An 18,232-nucleotide genomic window follows, 5' to 3' on the forward strand; every position below is an offset into this window, starting at 1 on the left:
TTACAAATTGGTGCATTCACCTTATGATATCCAGTGGAACAACCACTTTACAATAGTGCATCTAAATCTTTTAAGGGGGGGGTTAGAAGGATTACTTTATCCTATCCTTAAAGAGGTGGGGTTTCAGGTGTCTCCGGAAGGTGGTGATTGACTCCGCTGTCCTGGCATCGTGAGGGAGCTTGTTCCACCATTAGGGTGCCAGAGCAGCGAACAGTTTTGACTGGGCTGAGCGGGAACTGTGCTTCCTCAGAGGTAGGGGGGCCAGCAGGCCAGAGGTGGATGAACGCAGTGCCCTTGTTTGGGTGTAGGGCCTGATCAGAGCCTGAAGGTATGGAGGTGCCGTTCCCTTCACAGCTCCGTAGGCAATCACCATGGTCTTGTAGCGGAATTGTGATCTTGTACCTACCAATTTAGCCACAGATTTAGTTCCCTAATGCAATTGCTAACCTTAATGTCATCATTTGCATATTGCATCAAAACACATGGTTGGATCTATTTGGATGTGTTTACAGACTAAGCTTCTTCTGCCTTTAGGTTATCCCACCAATGTGAAATGAAAGGATTTGAAAAGCATAAATGAATCCAAGTATATGTCAGATATGACTGGTGTTACGTAAGTGAACGGGTCCATAGAGGGGTGTGTACACCATATGGATGAGATGATTAATGACTTGAGTAACTTCGTATTTTTTAGAAGGATGCACTTCGCATGGGCATGGTCTAATGGAATCAACAGTATGAAGGAAAAAGGAAACCGCACACTGCTCTTGATAGTATCACTGATATTTAATAAGCTTTACGTGTCGGCCGGCCTTCGTCAGAGCTTTCGTGAATTTTTTTAAATTAGCACCCTTATGTAGACCTAGCCCTACCCACATCCGTTCCACGCATCAACAATCAAATATACATATCTTAGTTGAGCTTTCTTAATGAAACATCAAATCTATTGTTGTTTTGGGTTGTTTATCAAAGTCAGCTGGCTAACTTATTGGTCCTGCTTTGTAGCATAACCCTCTGGTCCTTTCCCAGGTAGGGAAGCAGGGAGAAGAGAAGAGAACAGCCGCCAGCAACATGTCAGCCTATGTCAGCAGTAGATCTAGGAAACGGTGAGGCCGGGAGAAGTCTCTTCTATATCACTCGACTTGAATCACTTCACTTTAATCTGCACGTTGAGACGTCTCACAACACTGTTTGAACAATGTTGTCAATCTTCAAAACAGTGTACACAAGGCACGGAACTCTGTGGTCTTTTGCATAACAGCAAATGTATTTTCAAAATGTAAATGCTTTCTCTAAACAGCAAATACATTCATCAAAACTATAATGATAATACATTATCAAAAGAACACGACCGCCTGCAAAAAGAATAACACAGCCATGCCTCTTGGGTCAAGCTGAAAGAAACAGAAAGTTAGTCTGCATCCGATGTAATCAATAGATCTTCAATGCAGACACATCATGATGATCAAAATACATCATGATGATCAAAATAGGAAAAGCAACTATTAAAAGGTGCAACTACTTTCCTTTATGCATATTTCACCAAACAATTTCATGCACATCAAATCAAATATTGTTTCTGATCAAAAAGGAAATTAGCACATTGTGTGCATAGATTAATTCATTGGTATCTTCAGAATCTAATTCCATGTATTCAATACGTAGGCTGGTCTGTTGACAGGTTTGTAGACTTTCCATCACCAAGCAGGAAAACTATCCCCAATTGAAATAAGGGCAATGTATTTAGTGATGACCCACTGACTGGGCACACCAAGTCATTTCAAAGTGGACAATTGGGTAATATTTGTTTCAGTTGTTGATCAATGAGATTACAACGTAGACGCACCCGACCCCACTTTTCCTCCAGAACAGGCTGAATTCTTCGGGGCATGGATTCTACAATGTGTCGGAAACATTTGTTGCTAAATTGGTATCAAGGGACCTAATGTGTGCCAGGAAAACATTCCCCACACCATTACACCACCGCCAGCAGGCAGGATGAGTCCATGGACTCATGTTGCTTACGCCAAATCCTGACTCTGCCATCAGCATGACGCAACAGGAACCAGGATTCATCAGACCAGGTAATGTTTTTCCACTCCCAGTTGTCCAGTGTTGGTGATCACCTGCCCACTCAAGCTGCTTCTTCTTGTTTTTAGCTGATAGGTGTGGAACTCGGTGTGGTCATCTGCTGCAAAAGCCCATCCGGCACAAGGATTGTCGAGTTGTGTGTTCCGAGATGCTGTTCTGCACACCACTGTTCTGTTGTACTGCTCCATTATTTGTCTGTTTGTGGCCTGTTAGCTTGCAGGATTATTGCCATTCTCCTTCAACCTCTCTCATCAACGAGTTGTTTTGAGCCACAGGACTGCCGCTGACTAGATGTTTTTTGTTTGTTGCACCATTCTCAGTAAACCCTTGACACCGTCGTGCGTGAAAAGCCCAGGAGAGCGGCCGTTTCTGAGATACTGGATCCTGTTCGCCTGACACCGACAATCATTCCACGCTCAAAGTCGCTTAGGTCACTCGTTTTTCCCACTATAACGTTCAATCGAACTAAATGCCTCGAAGCCTGTCTGCCTGCTTTATATATCAAGCCATGGCCACTTGACTCACTCTGTAGGAGCGATCCATTTTCGTGAAGTCAAAAATCCAGCGAAAAGCTTGTTGAATTCCCAATGTGTTATTACGAAGCATAACCAAATTCCAATAGAAAAACAATGTCTGGTTTTTGGTTTAGTTGTCAGCTAAATGTGCCATTATCACTGCACTTTAAACCATTTAAAACCAGAACAATGAATGGGAATACAATGTCAGATACTTTGTTTATTTATACAACACCTTAATGTGTTATCACTGTGTGTCACATCCTGACCAGTATAAAGGTTATTTGTTATTGTAGTTTGGTCAGGACGTGGCAGAGGGTATTTGTTTTATGTGGTTCAGGGTGGTGTTTTATGTAGTAGGGCGTTTGATTTATTATTTCCGGGTTTTTGGTCTATGTTCTATGTTTTGGTATTTCTATGTTCTTTCGGGTTTGTTGTATTTCTATGTTTAGGTTAATGGGGGGTTGGACTCTCAATTGGAGGCAGGTGCTTTCTCGGTGCCTCTGATTGAGAGTCCTATATATAGGTAATTGTTTGGGTTAGTGTTCGTGGGAGATTGTTTCTTGTTGTGCCTGTGTGAGTGTGACAAGACTGTTTTGTTGTTCGTGCGTTGGTGTTCTCTTTATTTAAAATAAATGATAAGATGAGCATCCACATTCCTGCTGCGTTTTGGTCCGCCATTCTAGACAACAACCGTTACACTGTGCTTCATCTAATAGCACAACCAAATGACCTGGATTACAGTTGAGATTATGTTAAATGTACATGGTGCAAGGGATCAATGGCGTTGGAGATTCTGGGCAGATTATTATAGCAACGTTTGATCTTGAACTTTCACTCTTTCTGTGATTACATTAGAAGACACTTTATAGTTAAAGTCACTCAAAATGTGGCTATGGTTGTGTTACTCATTATAAGGTTGAATAAATATTTTCACATTAGTTTGTAAGCTAGCCTTAACTTTAGGATATTTAGAATATTGCTAAACTGATATTGAATTGTGGTTGGTTGTCAACACAACCAAATATCAACATAGAGATGTATCTTCTGCTTGGATAGTTCCATCTGTGCCGTTGACTTAGTCTGGCTTTGATTCCAGTTTGTCGACAAATTAATAATTGATCAATTGGATTCACGTCTCTCTCAACCAAAAAAATGCAGTTAAAGCAGACTTGAAATGTACTTTAAATAAAGTTTGATTTGATTTAGTCCTATTCTTTTTGTTAGATTTTTGGTTGAGATGGAGATGTGAATCCAACATGTACATTATTAAGTTGTAGATAAAAATGTGATTGAAACCATAGCCCTATTTGTAGTGTATATTTTTAGTTGAACCGTGGGTTGAATTGAAACTATATCAGTTGATGACTTCGCAAATGCGATATAGGCCTAAATAGCATCATTGATGTTATGAGTGATAAAGTATGGTCACATTTCATTTGCTATGTTAAACCTACCCTTAGGAATGACTTCAATAGCAACGGTGAATATATTTAGTCTTTATGTGGAGATCTCTCAAGAATCATTCTCAAGATACCACAATGGTAATAGTCAGTGGCGAATATCAAAGCTTAGAAGGGTTGGGCTTGGTGAAAAACCTGGATGGGAGACCGAAGATATAGATGTATATCATGGCAGACCAAACTGGTGCCCGTGGGCCAGCCCGTGACAATGCTTTGTTTGGACCGTGAGGACCACTAGGGGCCCCCTACCAAAAAAGTATATATATATATATATATATATACATATATATACAGTACCAGTCAAAAATTTGGACACACCTACTCATTCAAGGGTTTTTCCTTATTTTTTACTATTTTCTACATTGTAGAATAATAGTGAAGACATCAAAACTATGAAATAACACATATGAATCATGTAGTAACCAAAAAAGTGTAAAACAAATCTAAATATATTTCATATTTAAGGTTATTCAATGTAGCCACCCTTTGCCTTGATGACAGCTTTGCACACTCAAGGAGTTCCCAGATATGCTGAGCACGTGTTGGCTGCTTGTCCTTCACTCTGCGGTCCAACTCATCCCAAACCATCTCAATTGGGTTGAGGTCGGGTGATTGTAGAGGCTGGGTCATCTGGGTCATCTGATGCAGCACTCCATCACTGTCCTTCTTGGTCAAATAGCCCTTACGCAGCTTGGAGGTGTGTTGGGTCATTGTCCTGTTGAAAAACAAATTATAATACTAAATGCAAACCAGATGGGAAGGCGTATCGCTGCAGAATGCTGTGGTAGCCATGCTGGTTAAGTGTGCCTTGAATTCTAAATAAATCACAGACAGTGTCACCAGCAAAGCACCCCCACACCATCACAGCTCCTCCTCCATGCTTCACGGTGGAAACCACACATGTGGAGATTATCCGCTCACCTACTCTGTGTCTCACAAAGACACGGCCGTTGGAAACAAAAATCTAAAATTTGGAATCATCAGACCAATGGACAGATTTCCACCGGTCTAATGTCGATTGCAAGTCTCTTCTTATTATTGGTGTCCTTTAGTAGTGGTTTCTTTGCAGTAATTCACCATGAAGGCCTGATTCACACAGTCTCCTCTGAACAGTTGATGTTGAGATGTGTCTGTTACCTGAACTCTGTGAAGCATTTATTTGAGCTGCAATCTGAGGTGCAGTTAACTCTAATGAATGTATCCTCTTCAGCATGGGTAACTCTGGGTCTTCCTTTCCTGTGGTGGTCCTCATGAGAGCCAGTTTCATCATAGCACTTTATGGTTTTTGAGACTGCACTTGAAGAAACTTTCAAAGTTGTTGAAATTTTCCGGATTGACTGACCTTCATGTCTTAAAGTAATGATGGACTGTCATTTCTCTATGCTTATTTGAGCTGTTCTTGCCATAATATGGACTTGGTCTTTTTCCAAATTGGGCTATCTTCTCTATTTCATCCCTACCTTGTCATAACACAACTGATTGGCTCAAACACATTAAGAAGGAAATAAATTCCACAAATTAACTTTTAACAAGGCACACCTGTTAATTGAAATGCATTCCAGGTGACTACTTCATGAAGCTTCCTGTGGCTTACCGCGAAGTGGTAGGCCACATCGGGACTGCCGAGTGCTGTCTGTCCTCTGTTGCAACACTCACTACCGAGTTCCAAACTGCCTCTGGAAGCAACATCAGCACATGAAATGGGTTTCCATGGCCAAGCAGCCGCACACAAGCCTAAGATCACCATGCGCAGTGCAAAGCGTCGGCTGGAGAGGTGAAAAGCTCGCCATTGGACTCTGGAGCAGTGGAAATGCGTCCTCTGGAGTGATGAATGACGCTTCACCATCTGGCAGTCTAACGGATGAATCTGGGTTTTGCGGATACCAGGAGAACGCTACCTGCCTAAATACATAGCGCCAACTGTAAAGTTTGGTGGAGGAGGAACAATGGTCTGGGACTGTTTTTCATGGTTTGGGCTAGGCTCCTTAGTTCCAGTGAAGCATACAATGACATTCTAGACGATTCTGTGCTTCCAACTTTGTGGCAACAGTTTGGGGAAGTCCATTTCCTGTTTCAGCATGACAATGCCCCTGTGCACAAAGCGAAGTCCAGAAATGGTTTGTCGAGATCGGTGTGGAAGAACTTGACTGGTTTGCACAGAGCCCTGACCTCAAACCCATCGAACACCTTTGGGATAAATTGGAATGCCAGGCCTAATCGCCCAACATCTGTGCCCGACCTCACTAATGCTCTTGTGCCTGAATGGAAGTAAGTCCTCGCAGCAATGTTTCAACATCTAGAGGAAAGTCTTTCCCCCTTTGCTGTTCTAGCAGCAAAGGGAGGACAACTCTGCATTCATGCCCATGATTTTGGAATGAGGTGTTCGATAAGCAGGTGTCCACATACATTTGGTCATATAGTGTATGTAGACACCGGTTCAGTGCTGGAGATGATGAAAATGATGTTAAAAAGAGGAGGAATTGCCCTTTAACATCATGCTGTTATTGTTTATGCATGTAGATTAATCTCATATCAAGTGTTTGTTTTTGCTGTGATCTCTGTACGAAGAGCACTGTGTTAAGGGTACAGTTGGTTTGATTATGTAGTTTTGAAGAATAAAGAAACAAAGGTTTTAGAAAATGTTGTCCTCACTCCCTGTATCTAGCAGATGAGTTGCTCACAGACACACTATAATCCACAAACGCAAGCTCTGTTATGATATAAGGCATCTTCACTGGAGGGTTGACAACTCAGCGGTTTGGATTGGTTATTTTGGAGTATTGTTATTGATTGATCTGTGACGCCATGAAGGAGCAGGTCAAATGTATTTGGGTGCCTGGGCTGCTGGAAGTGCAACGATAGCGTCCATCCAGGAGATCTCCCTCCCTTATGCTTGAGGCAGCATCCACATTAGGGGCTAATGCGTTTCAAAGGGTTTCAGTCTCTGATGTTAAATGACATATGTAACTTATTTTTTGTATTATTTCTTTCTTAAGAAATGTGCAAATTTAAACTAAATCAGATTAATGTAAGCGTCAATCAGTCTCAATCATGTTGAACATCTGGATGGAATAGCTTTGAAATGTTATTTGAGAGACTAACCTCTAGAGGGCAATGTTTTGCAAGAAGAAATAAAACACTTTTTCAAGTAGTCTAGCCAAGCAAGCCTCTTAAATGACTCCTTACTTACTTTGCTTAAGGTAGTCCATCGCAATTGATGATGACATCCACGACTGCTTGTGGGTTTGCTGATGACTGTATAATCTGATGTGGTATGCACTGTCTGCCACAGTCAGAGCACACAATGGCCCGTTCAGTCCTTTTTTTCCGCTGCCAACTGCACACCTTGTTGGCAGAGCCCACGCCATATGGAATGGTCCGTGGCAACAGTCTCAAGGAAGGCAGGGTTTACCCCACACATCTTTAGTGAGGTCTTCAAGGGATCCTTTAGAGTGCTTTTTCTGCCCAGTGCGACGGCCCAGTTGTAGCTGTCTGTAATGCATCTTTCCCTGGAAGGCGGTCCTCTAGCATCCGAATGGCAAGGCTGAGTTATCTAAGCTGCTGGTGGGTGATGGACGCCTCAATGCTCCTGCTTTTGTTTCTTTGCAGGATCTCTAAGTGTGAAACACGGTCCTGCCAGGTCACTTTCAAAACGCGTTGGAGGCATTTTACGTGAAAGGACTCCAGTTGTTTTAAGTGTCGACTGAAGACTGTCCGTGTTTCACATCCATAAAGGACTGTAGATACACACGCTGCCTGGTAGACTGAAACATTGGTGTCTAGGTGCAGGTTGCTGTTGTTAAAAACTGCTTCCAAGGTATTTAAAGTGTGGTGCAATGGCAAGTGAGGAGTCTGAGATCACAGAGGTCCACCCAACAGTCTTGTCTACGCCAGATAAGGGTGGGGATTACACAGCTGCTGTCACTTCTTCCTTAGAGAGGAGACCTCACACAGAAACACACAAGCTATGTTCTGTGAGTAAAACATCTTCAATGGACTCTTGTAGGACTGCAATAAAGAATGGTGAAAATGCCACCCATGCAGTCACAAGACAGGGTAAATACTTTTTCATTTATTTATTTTTTATCTACAAGAGTGCCCTATAGGGTGAAGGGGCAAAGGGTCTATTTAGAATTCCCAATAACACCCATCTCTGCACTGGGTCTGAATGAGTAAAAACCTGATGAAATATCCATGGCTTTATCAGCTGTGCATTCCATTAAGGCAGGGGGTTTAAACCAATTAGATCCAGTTAGGAGACTTCACAAAAGTTACAATATCTATTTCTGCAATCCATTTCCGTAGCGTACAAAACAAAGTCAAGTGATTAGGCATTTGGCTTTAATATATTTAATTGCAAAATATAATTATATACAGTACATTGTGTAAGGAAAGAGGCTATGCTTTGACTAAGACCCACACCCCTCTCACAGACAGTACAAAGTCTAGTAAGTCTTATGACCAGAGTAAGAGCAGAAATACAATACATAAGCATACATATTTCTTTGTTTCTGAAACTGAATGCAATTCAATGCTTTCAGTGTCATTCACGACAGCATAATAAAAAATGAAACAAACAGTTCTTATACCGTTTAAGTAGAGGAAAGATAAACATTTGTTTTTCCTTCTGTCTTCAGTCAGTGCTCACTGCTACACTGAGCCGGGGGGAAGACCAAATGTTTGTAGTCTTTTGATCAAATGCTTGATTCAACTCTCAGGCATGCGTCGACTGGCTCATCATGGGCGACAGTGGGGACCGTCATTGTCAAGAGGGAGAGAGAGAGAGAGGTTGAGGCGCTGGGAAATAGACAATTCCTGGAAACAGATCTCATAGACTACATGTTGGGCGTAGGCTACCCACCCATTGTGTCTAGTCCCTGACCCCAACACAGACTGATGCTTGGCCAAACCCCTTCATCATGGCCTTCCTACACCCACCCCATACCACATACATTCTTAACCCTACACTCGGGGGCAAAGAGGGCTCTCAAATATACACAAAACACATTCAAGGACAGGAAAGCTACCAGGTGAGAGGGTACATCACGTTTTGTTCTGTAGTTACATACAGAAATAAACATGATGGAGATCCTATACGGATAACTACACTCTTAGAAAAAAGGGTTCCAAAAGGGTTCTTCGGCTGTCCCCATAGGAGAACCCTTTTTGGTTCTATGCACAACTCTTTTGGGTTCCATGTAGTGCCCTCTGTGGAAAGGGTTCTACTTTGAACCAAAAGGGGTTCTATTAAAAGGGTTCTACCTGGAACCAAAAAAGGTTCTTCAATGGGTTCTATGAGGACAGCCGAAGAACCCTTTTAGGTTCTAGTTAGCACCTTTTTTCCTGAGTGTACAGACCATGAGCCACACGGTCCCGTGTGGCTCAGTTGGTAGAGCATGGTGTTTGCAACACCAGGGTTGTGGGTTCGATTCCCACGGGGGACCAGTACGGGGGGAAAAAATGTATGAAATGCATGAAATGTATGCATTCGCTACTGTAAGTCTGCTAAATGACTAAAATGTAAATGGAGAGTGGGAATTCCTCAAACAGAATTCCTTTGTCATTGGTTATCAACTCAATTGGAATGTCCAGCAATGCAACACTCACGTTTTCCCAGCCAGAGGGCAGGAATTCCACTATATAAAATAAAAATATTGTAAAACATGTAACTATTTTAGCATAGTCGCTGTTAGGGTTCACATCTGGGACAGGATGGCGATGGTGATGGAATGGATTGTCAAGAATGACATAAGTCCATAAACCCTACTATCTTACATACTTTCCTAAGGTGTGTAGGGAGTCGAAACGTTTGCATAGCTGTCACCACTTTTGGTTAGAGGAGCATCGAGGAATGAGGAGAAGATGAGTTTTCAAGAAGCAACCCAGAGGATGTTGACCTGACACGCTACACAACACAGATGGACCCTTTCTTGAACCCCTGTATCCTTGGACGATGCTCATGTGGTACAACTCATTCTGTATCAGTGCATCCAAAAAGGTAATGTGTCAGGTGTTTGGGCTGTGAGGTTGTTTTGATAGGACTCCACAGAGATATGCCAATCATCAGAGGGTGGAAGATGATAAGCAGTTCTCTGTAAAATAGTTGAGTCAATGGCCCCAGTCTTGAATCCTCAGGGGATGGAGAGAGTGAGTCTGAACATGGAGGTGAGGCAGGGTGGATGAGGACTGATCCAGGACGTCCTATCAGGAGCTGCCATCTCCGTTCTTGGTCTTGAGCACCACCAGGACCACCATGATGGGGATGAGGCAGATGGGGGTCATCACCAGGGCAAACACGATGCTGGGCGGCGGGTCGCTCAGCGCCTCGTTGGGACAGTCCCGGAAGAACCTGGAGTGGATGTTTACAAACTCATTCTCCACCATCCTGTTGGGCCAGGGGATCAGCAGACACTCTGCTATCTCCTCCGTGCACATGGTGAAGGTGTTATACATCCTACAGGGAGGGATAGGAGGGGTACTATTAGTACAAGGGAGGGCAACGTTATGTGCTCTGAAAGACATTATTAAGAGTTTCATGGTATGGATTTATCATTAATGAGTGAGTTAACTCTGATTTCACTTGACTATGTGTTGGGTTTCTCAAAACTACTGTTTGAACTAAGCATGTGATAATGCAAGACCAATGGCATGATACGTTGGATCAGAAACAAATTCAACAGAATAGTAAGTGGATTAAAATAAGCATTTAGGCCTACCTCTTCACATTGTTCCAGTTGCACCAGTCTGTGTTGTTTAATGACTCCATGCCACCTACAAAATGACTGTAGCAGGTTTCCTTAAATAAGGTCGCGTAGCACTCCGTCCTTGGGGGATACGCCTCACAAACCTCACAGTATTGTTCACAGTTAACATACTTATTCCCACAACCTGTACAATAAGAGAAAGAGAGAGAGAGGATACTGCAACGTTAGAAAATCAGTTCTTTGAAATTATTCAATCATCTAAAATGAATCCATAAAATGAAGGATTAGAAGAATGTCTAGAAGATTCATGGTTACACATTATTACTAACAAGTCCCAGTCTAATCATATGTTGATTTAACAGCAAGCGGAAACAGCAGCGTCACCTCTGATTCAACACTATTAACTGGCCTACATGTAGAGTCAGAAAAGTAATAATGGCCCACCTAATCCACTGGAGAATCCTCTCTCTTCGGGGATAACATCTAAGAAGAGAAAATGACAATTCATTTGTATACATTTGACTGACCAATGGTTATAATCACAACAGAAATGTCTGTTAAAAACAGCCTCTCATACAGACACACTGAACAGCGGTGTCATTCAACATCTTTTTTAAAGAACGATCAAATCTTCTAAAAATGTTTTTGAAATGATCAATGTAACATTTAAGATCCCAATCAAAACGAAGCATGCAATGAATGTTATCTTTACTGCCGCACATCGTGTCAGCAACTCAATCTGAATGTCCAGCAACGCGAGACGTGCGTTCGCTGCCGCCCGGGCCGAGCCCACACACTCACCAGAAAGAACAGAGAGGAGCACCGCAAAGAAAACAAGCGCTCCCTTCATGTCAGAGAAAGTGAACATAGGAGAGTTTCCCCTACTGACTGACGACCATCTAGACTGAGCCTGAACTTCTAACACCGAGCCCTGCAAGGCATAACAGGAAACTAGACAGGGGTGGAAGCAGCTAGACGCGGCATTACCCTCGGTTACCAGATGTCAGATCGGTGTTACCCGCTGTTAGGTTACCAGATGTTCCTCGAGGATCTGTCTGTCTGCCCTGCGCCTTGGCAGCAAGCTCTTCCCCTCTCCAGTGCATTTCTTTAGGACTGTCTTGCCTTTTAAAGGGGTGGAGGCTCTCAAATAAAAGTGAGCACACCCAAGTTGGGCTGGACTCACATCTGAAAACCCTTTACTCTTTAACTCTAGTTCTGCTTTTTAGTCTCCATTTCTCACAGTCAAAGGCCTGGCCGACTTGCAACTTGTGATTTATTTGCCTTGAGTGCTGCCTCTGCCAAATCGGAAACATAAGTAAACATTTAGGACCAGGGCGTTTAGGGTGGATGTAATCATGACTACGCACGGGTGTGCTGTGCAGACAGCTGTGGATTCATATCTGGGTTAATGTGATCATATCTGGAAGTCGTTATTAGAGTCAGCCAGCTGTTTGCCACAGGCAAGTAATGCAAATCTCCAACTCACTAGGACTTTCAGCGTTCACACAATAGGATAAGCCTGGGAATATGGGTGGACTCCTCCTGGATCTTTATGTAGTACCTGAGCCATGTGGAGCTGCATGACTGTTACAACAGCAGACTACTGTCTCGGTGTCATACTGCTTTTCAAAGACAACGCATTAGACCACTTCTTCATCATCAATAAAACGATTATTCATATCTCAAGCTCCTTATCAAAAAGGATGTTTTTCAAAATAACAAGTCTTTGTCGATTACTGGGATGAAATAATAACATTTAAAGTGACTTTAAAAAGATTTAGAAGATATATTCTCAGCACTATCTATGCTACACAATGTGGTTGGGCCCCTGAACACATCTGTTCGCTGAGCAACGGTTTTGATTTAGTAATGACATCAGGAAATGTGTCTTTTCAGCAGAGGAGGAGCTCAGCGTTGGGTGAGTTGGAGGGGAGCGGAGAGAGAAAAAAAGGAAATCGTAGGGTGAGGAACAGTGAAGGGGGACTAGCTGCTCCAAAGTTCCTGTTGTTTCACAACTCTAGAGTTCTTGTTTTGAACATAGCCATCACATGGGGCGAATGGTTAACAAATACAGGAAGTGCAGACCAGGTGGGGGGGCTGCCTGTAACTAGGTTTCAGTTAACCTTTGACCCCAGACAATTATGGGCCTTATGTCAGCTGCTGCTAACCCCATTGTTGGGGACCTCCCCACAGGTTTGTCTTGGCTTCACGTTATGCTAGAAGCCTAGGACTCTTGGCAGAGAGCTGCATCTCGGTTGTCTTAAATGTTTTTAAGAGGTTGGCCAGTTCTGTTCTGAACCCATGTGTTTACAGTGCTTGTCCAACAAAGTCCCCCATTGATTCAAATATAATTTCACATCAAAGTGTTGCGCGATAGAGAAACCTTGATGCTAATGTTTGTTTAGAACATTAATGGGGTGTTACACCATTACAAACATTTCCAACATAATCCAACTGTGATCATTATGTTGTGTAATACCAATATTGTGAAATAGGTGTTAAATTGTTTCCTATAAAGTTTCCAATTAATCTGGTAACTTACCGTTGTATTCGTAGTTTGCATATGTTGTTGAGTCATGCCGTGAAGTGAAACCTAATTGATGAGAATAGCATACTGTTTAATCAAAGTATTGATGTAAATGTAGTCATCAGTACATTTACATTATAGTCATTTAGCAGACACTCTTATCCAGAGCGACTTACATTAGTGAGTGCATACATTTTCATACTTTTTTGTACAGGTCCCCTGTTGGAATAAACCCCACAACCCTGGTGTTGCAAGAGCCATGCTCTACAAACTGAGCCACACGGGACCCCAAAGGGACCCCCATCAAAGTGAAGACAGTCTAACAAAAAACATTTGTTGTTGTTCCCTTGGTCTTTAACACTAGTTGACATAGATGAGTTGTGTTAGTTGATGTAGAGACCATGAGAAGAGGACAACAGTTATTTACCTGGTGTGGTAGCTTGTGGCGCCTCGTTAGGTCCTATCAGACCAGTTGCTGTAGAGCTCAGTGCTACAGGAACAGACACAAAACAGGGACAATGTCAATGGAGAGTTCTTTACAGAAAAGTGTGCACTCACATTCTCCCACGTGCACAGTCAGCGAAATAAACAAAGACAAACACAAGCAAGTAGAAATACAGAAATGAGTAGACAGATGTGTATTTTTTACATATAGAAGACTGATGAACATATAGGACAGACAGAAAGAGAGGAGTGGGAAAGAGAGACAAATGAAGAGAGAGCTGGTCAGTGGCAAGGAGTGTATCCTCCCTTTGTTCTCTGAATAAAGTCTGAAAACAGTTCAGTTCAGCCATTTCCTCAAACACAAACTATTTCATTTAGTCTTTGAATAACTTGGTTTGTTTTGTTTTTTGAAGTAGAGGGACCTGATCTGGGAAATTGAGTCTAAAGTTGAGGTGTTCCTTATTAAACCGTTATTGTGACATTGTGTTCTGTGAAGACTGTGATTATCTCAATCACATATCTTGTGTATTTGTTGGTAAAAACCGATCATATAAATTAGAACAACAATCTGCTTAAAATCTTCAAGAAAGACACCAGATCCATAACATCATCATACCTATATTTAACCTCTGTTTCTTCACCATTGGAGCATGAAAATGTTTTTAACATATCAAAATCACTTAGTTTAGGCTACTTAAAACAAGAATCTAATATTAGATCTGCCAAGCTCTTACTACAATCCCTTACTTCAGCGTGCGCTTCTAAGCATTCCACTTACTGTAAGAGGTGAAATCTAGGGCAATATTTTACATACTTTTTCTCTCAGTAGTTCAACATACTTCTCCATACCCCTGGCCGTCTTTATATACATATAGTACTCTGTAAATCATCTACTTACCCCAGAGAAGAAGAGGCAGAAAGCAGCAAGAAGAAGACACGGGAGACGGATTAGGGGCTTTCATTTCTGCCTGACACTGCTCTGTTCCTCTTCCCTGGTGGACCCAGATTACATATCTCAACCTTTCTGCAGGAAAGCTCTATAAAACAACAGGAAGCTCTCATTTCCTAGGATGGGCGGCTTGGGCGGGTTCCCACAATGGGACAGATAGCCCCAGACAGGGGGAGAGCTACTGTAGCCCACTACCACTTACAATACAATCCATCTCTCTCCTATTCTCTCTCTCTCCTTCTCACCCGACTCCTCTCTCTCTCTCTCTCTTTCTTTCTTTCTTTCTCTCGCTCTCTCCCTCACACTCTTTTCCCTAGTTTCTCTCTCTCTGTCTCTCTCTCTTCTATGCTTCCTCACACTCTATTAGACGTTGAGTTTGGAAGGAACACTAGTCACTGAAGGTCTTCATTTTGAAAATAGACTGCTGACTAGCTGATGACCCTGTACCTTTCTCACTTGCTCACATTCTGTGATTAAACTGATTTGCAGACCAATATGTGTTCCAATACGCTGTAAAACCATTTTTGCTCTAAATGTGTTGATTCAACTTAAAATACTCACTGCAACCAGCTGCAATACAATTTCCAGTTTGCTCAACATTTGGGTATATTATCAATGACGTTGAAATGTCGGTTGGAGCATAATTAGAGTGTGCGTCTTTCTTTCTTTTTACATATTAGCAAAACCAACATAAATTCTCAAGTTGAATTGTATGTTCACTCAACTTAAGATTTTAGGTTGAGGGAACATACATTTCAACTTGAGAGTTCATTTTGGTTCAGCTACAATAATATGCCCAAATGTTGAGCAAACTAGAAATCACATTGCAGCTGAACTATTTAAGCTGAACCAGTGTAGCGAATTCAGGTATAGCACCGACCAGGACACAAACCCTGGTCCAACGACTGTCCAACCAACACCTTAGCAGTTACACCAAGATATCCGAAGTTGGCTGAACTATAATATAGAAGATTGTTCAACTATGGAAAAGGTTTTGTTATTGACAGATGGCAGTTATATTTCTTATTTTGGATGAGTAAAGTATGTTAATGATATAGAGTCCCCTTTGACTCCTTTCCAGTTTCAGTCATGATTCAATTAATGGGCCAGACAGTGGATTCTTTTAAATCACCACAGACCAGATAAACAGGTGAAACAATCTCAATAATGGTTTGAGCAAATCAACAAACTTTTTTTGCTATATGTGGTTTAAAGCATCATATTTCAGCCTCTGAAGTAAATGGTTTAGTTGTAAACTGGTCCCTCAAATACATCTGACATTGACCTAAAATCATTGGGTTAGAGTAGTATCATGCCAGCTCAACAATTTACCAATTCCAAGTCCAACCAGAATGGATATGTACGCTCCAGGGACATTTTTCTGAGTTGCATTCTTTACACAAATATCTTTCTTTGAAACACAAAAATACAGCCTGCTAGACTTCAGCTGTCAAAAAGGTGTGGCTGTCTATTCATATAGACTGGATATACACTGAGTGTACAAAACATTAGGAACACATGCTCTTTCCATGACATAGACTGACCAGGTGAATCCAGGTGAAAGCTAAGATCTCTTATTGACGTCACTTATTAAATCCACTTCAATCAGTGTAGTTGAACGGGGTATGAGCAGGGGTATGGTAGTAGGTGCGAGGTGCACCGGTTTGAGTGTGTCAAGAACTGCAACGCTGCTGGGTTTTTCATGCTCAACAGTTTCCTGTGTGCATCAAGAACAGTCCCCCAAAGAAGAACATCCAGCCAACTTGACACAACTGTAGAAAGCATTGGAGTCAACATGGGCCAGCATCCCTGTGGAACACTTTCAACAACTTGCAGAGTCCATGCCTCAACAAATTGAGGCTGTTCTGAGGGCAAAAGTGGGTGCAACTCATTATTGGGAAGGTGTTCCTAATGTTTTGTACACTCAGTGTAGCTTGCTTGAAGTGGAACTATTTTTAAGATGTATCCTCAATGTTGATTCACAGTAATTGAGATCACAAAGGCTGAAATGAATAGCTTCAACATGCTCTTTGACAACACAAACTGTCAATAAAAAAATGTGATGCTATTTTGTTATGTCTCAAGGCTAGAGCTCCTCGTGAGAAACAGACGGAGCTGAATCAAGTTTGTAAGGAAACTTATATCAACTTCACTTTGTTTGTAGGGAAACGTTTAACACTAACAGTGAAGTGTACATAAGTCAAATATGATTTGGGTTTTCTGTCACTGTCAGCACAAGGTGTGTTGGGGAGGTCCCAGCTGGTGATGAGAGGAGATATGTTTTGGTGTTTCTGTATTTATTATGTGAGGTAATGGCTGATGACAAATCTCTCCCCCCAGCAGTAGTTCTGTGGAATGTCTCAACCCCTGCAAGGCTGTCATTGGCATATCCACAGAGCTGCTGTAGTACATTGAGACACTGCTGGGCCCTCCAGTACACACAAAGAATGACGCATTCATGATGCATTCATCCACGTCACTGATGTACTGTCTGCCTCAGCTGGGACTGAGCTTGCTAGGACTCTGGGCCAAAATGACTTCCACATTTCAACACAGATCAATGATTTGTTTTTCTTTTTACAACTGATTGAATAAACCTCCAACGTTTAAGGACTTGAGTACATTAGCTAATCTGAATCTGCGCAGAGCCATCAAGGGATAATGCAACACATGTCATCTGTACGATTGGTGCCATCGTAGAATTTTCACCATGAACTCAGCTACACTTCTTCTCTCTCTAGCTGATCAGCTTCCACCAAACAATTCCATTGGGAGGCTCAAATAAAGGTTCAATGGGCTACAAGACACAAGCATATTTGAGGAATGTCGGAAAACTCTTAGCTCAGTACCTCAATGAGAGAATTATTTGAGATGATTAATAACTGTGTAATGTATTTCATCAGCTGCACCGATAGGCCTCTGAACTGATCCATCTCCACTCTCACATCTGACGATAGAAAACCCTCTTTCCAGGTGCCAAGTGTTACACACACCGTTTACATTAACAACTTTCCGCTGATAAGGGCCTCCCCCTCAAGCATATCTTCCTGCTTTCTCATGTTGGCTATTGTTTCACTGTCCAGTATAAACTCGCCACGGCCCAGATCAAGCACCAACGTGGATGTGCCAGGAAAGAGAGAGAACGGGGGGAAAAAAACGCACCGTAGAAGAGCACTGTAGGTGACACACTGAAACAGCCTTACTGTCTGCAGTGTCAGAATTACGGATCAGGGGCTGTATGTATCAAGCATCTCAGAGTAGGAGTGCTGATCTAGGATCTAAAAGGCAAGTTAGCAAGTCAGCGCTCCTACTCTGAGATGCTTCATGGCACCAGGAATACACAGCCAATAACTATGAGTGAGAATCAGAACTAATTGAACACAAAAATGATTCCATTGTAGGTGGCCTGGACATACTGTGCTAAATGTGAATCAATGATCAATAAATGATCAATAAGGCCCGACGATACACAGTAAAGACTGAGCATATGGTTTACGTCAAAAGACAGCAACTAGACACATTTTGAAGATGGTTTCATT

The 18,232-nt window shown here is 42.1% G+C and overlaps 1 protein-coding gene across 2 annotated transcripts; it reads right to left on the bottom strand.

Annotated features, from left to right (window-relative positions):
- Positions 1-8,403: 8,403 nt before the first annotated feature.
- Positions 8,404-14,941, bottom strand: LOC106601043 (receptor activity-modifying protein 1). Of its 2 annotated transcripts, XM_014192918.2 has the most exons (6): positions 14,643-14,941; positions 13,728-13,790; positions 13,316-13,366; positions 11,218-11,256; positions 10,786-10,957; positions 8,404-10,523 (listed from the first exon to the last, which is right to left on the bottom strand). In XM_014192918.2, the coding sequence occupies exons 1-6, from the start codon at positions 14,704-14,706 to the stop codon at positions 10,274-10,276; spliced, it is 639 nt and encodes a 212-aa protein (XP_014048393.1). In that variant the 5' UTR covers positions 14,707-14,941; the 3' UTR covers positions 8,404-10,273. The 2 variants fall into 2 exon arrangements, with proteins under 2 accessions (XP_014048393.1, XP_014048394.1); XM_014192919.2 differs by lacking the exons at positions 13,316-13,366; positions 13,728-13,790; positions 14,643-14,941 and adding an exon at positions 11,575-12,054.
- Between the last annotated feature and the right edge of the window lie 3,291 nt (positions 14,942-18,232).

The sequence above is a fragment of the Salmo salar genome, chromosome ssa03, assembly GCF_905237065.1.
Source record: "Salmo salar chromosome ssa03, Ssal_v3.1, whole genome shotgun sequence".
NCBI classification, from domain to species: Eukaryota; Metazoa; Chordata; class Actinopteri; order Salmoniformes; family Salmonidae; genus Salmo; species Salmo salar.

Excerpts from the sequence above, each read along its gene's own strand:
- LOC106601043 (XM_014192918.2), bottom strand. The coding sequence starts at position 14,706 with ATGAAAGCCCCTAATCCGTCTCCCGTGTCTTCTTCTTGCTGCTTTCTG. Across the intron at positions 13,367-13,727 it reads GCCACAAGCTACCACACCAG|GTTTCACTTCACGGCATGAC; the intron begins GTAAATAACTGT and ends CTCATCAATTAG. Across the intron at positions 11,257-13,315 it reads TGCAAACTACGAATACAACG|ATGTTATCCCCGAAGAGAGA; the intron begins GTAAGTTACCAG and ends TTCTCTTCTTAG.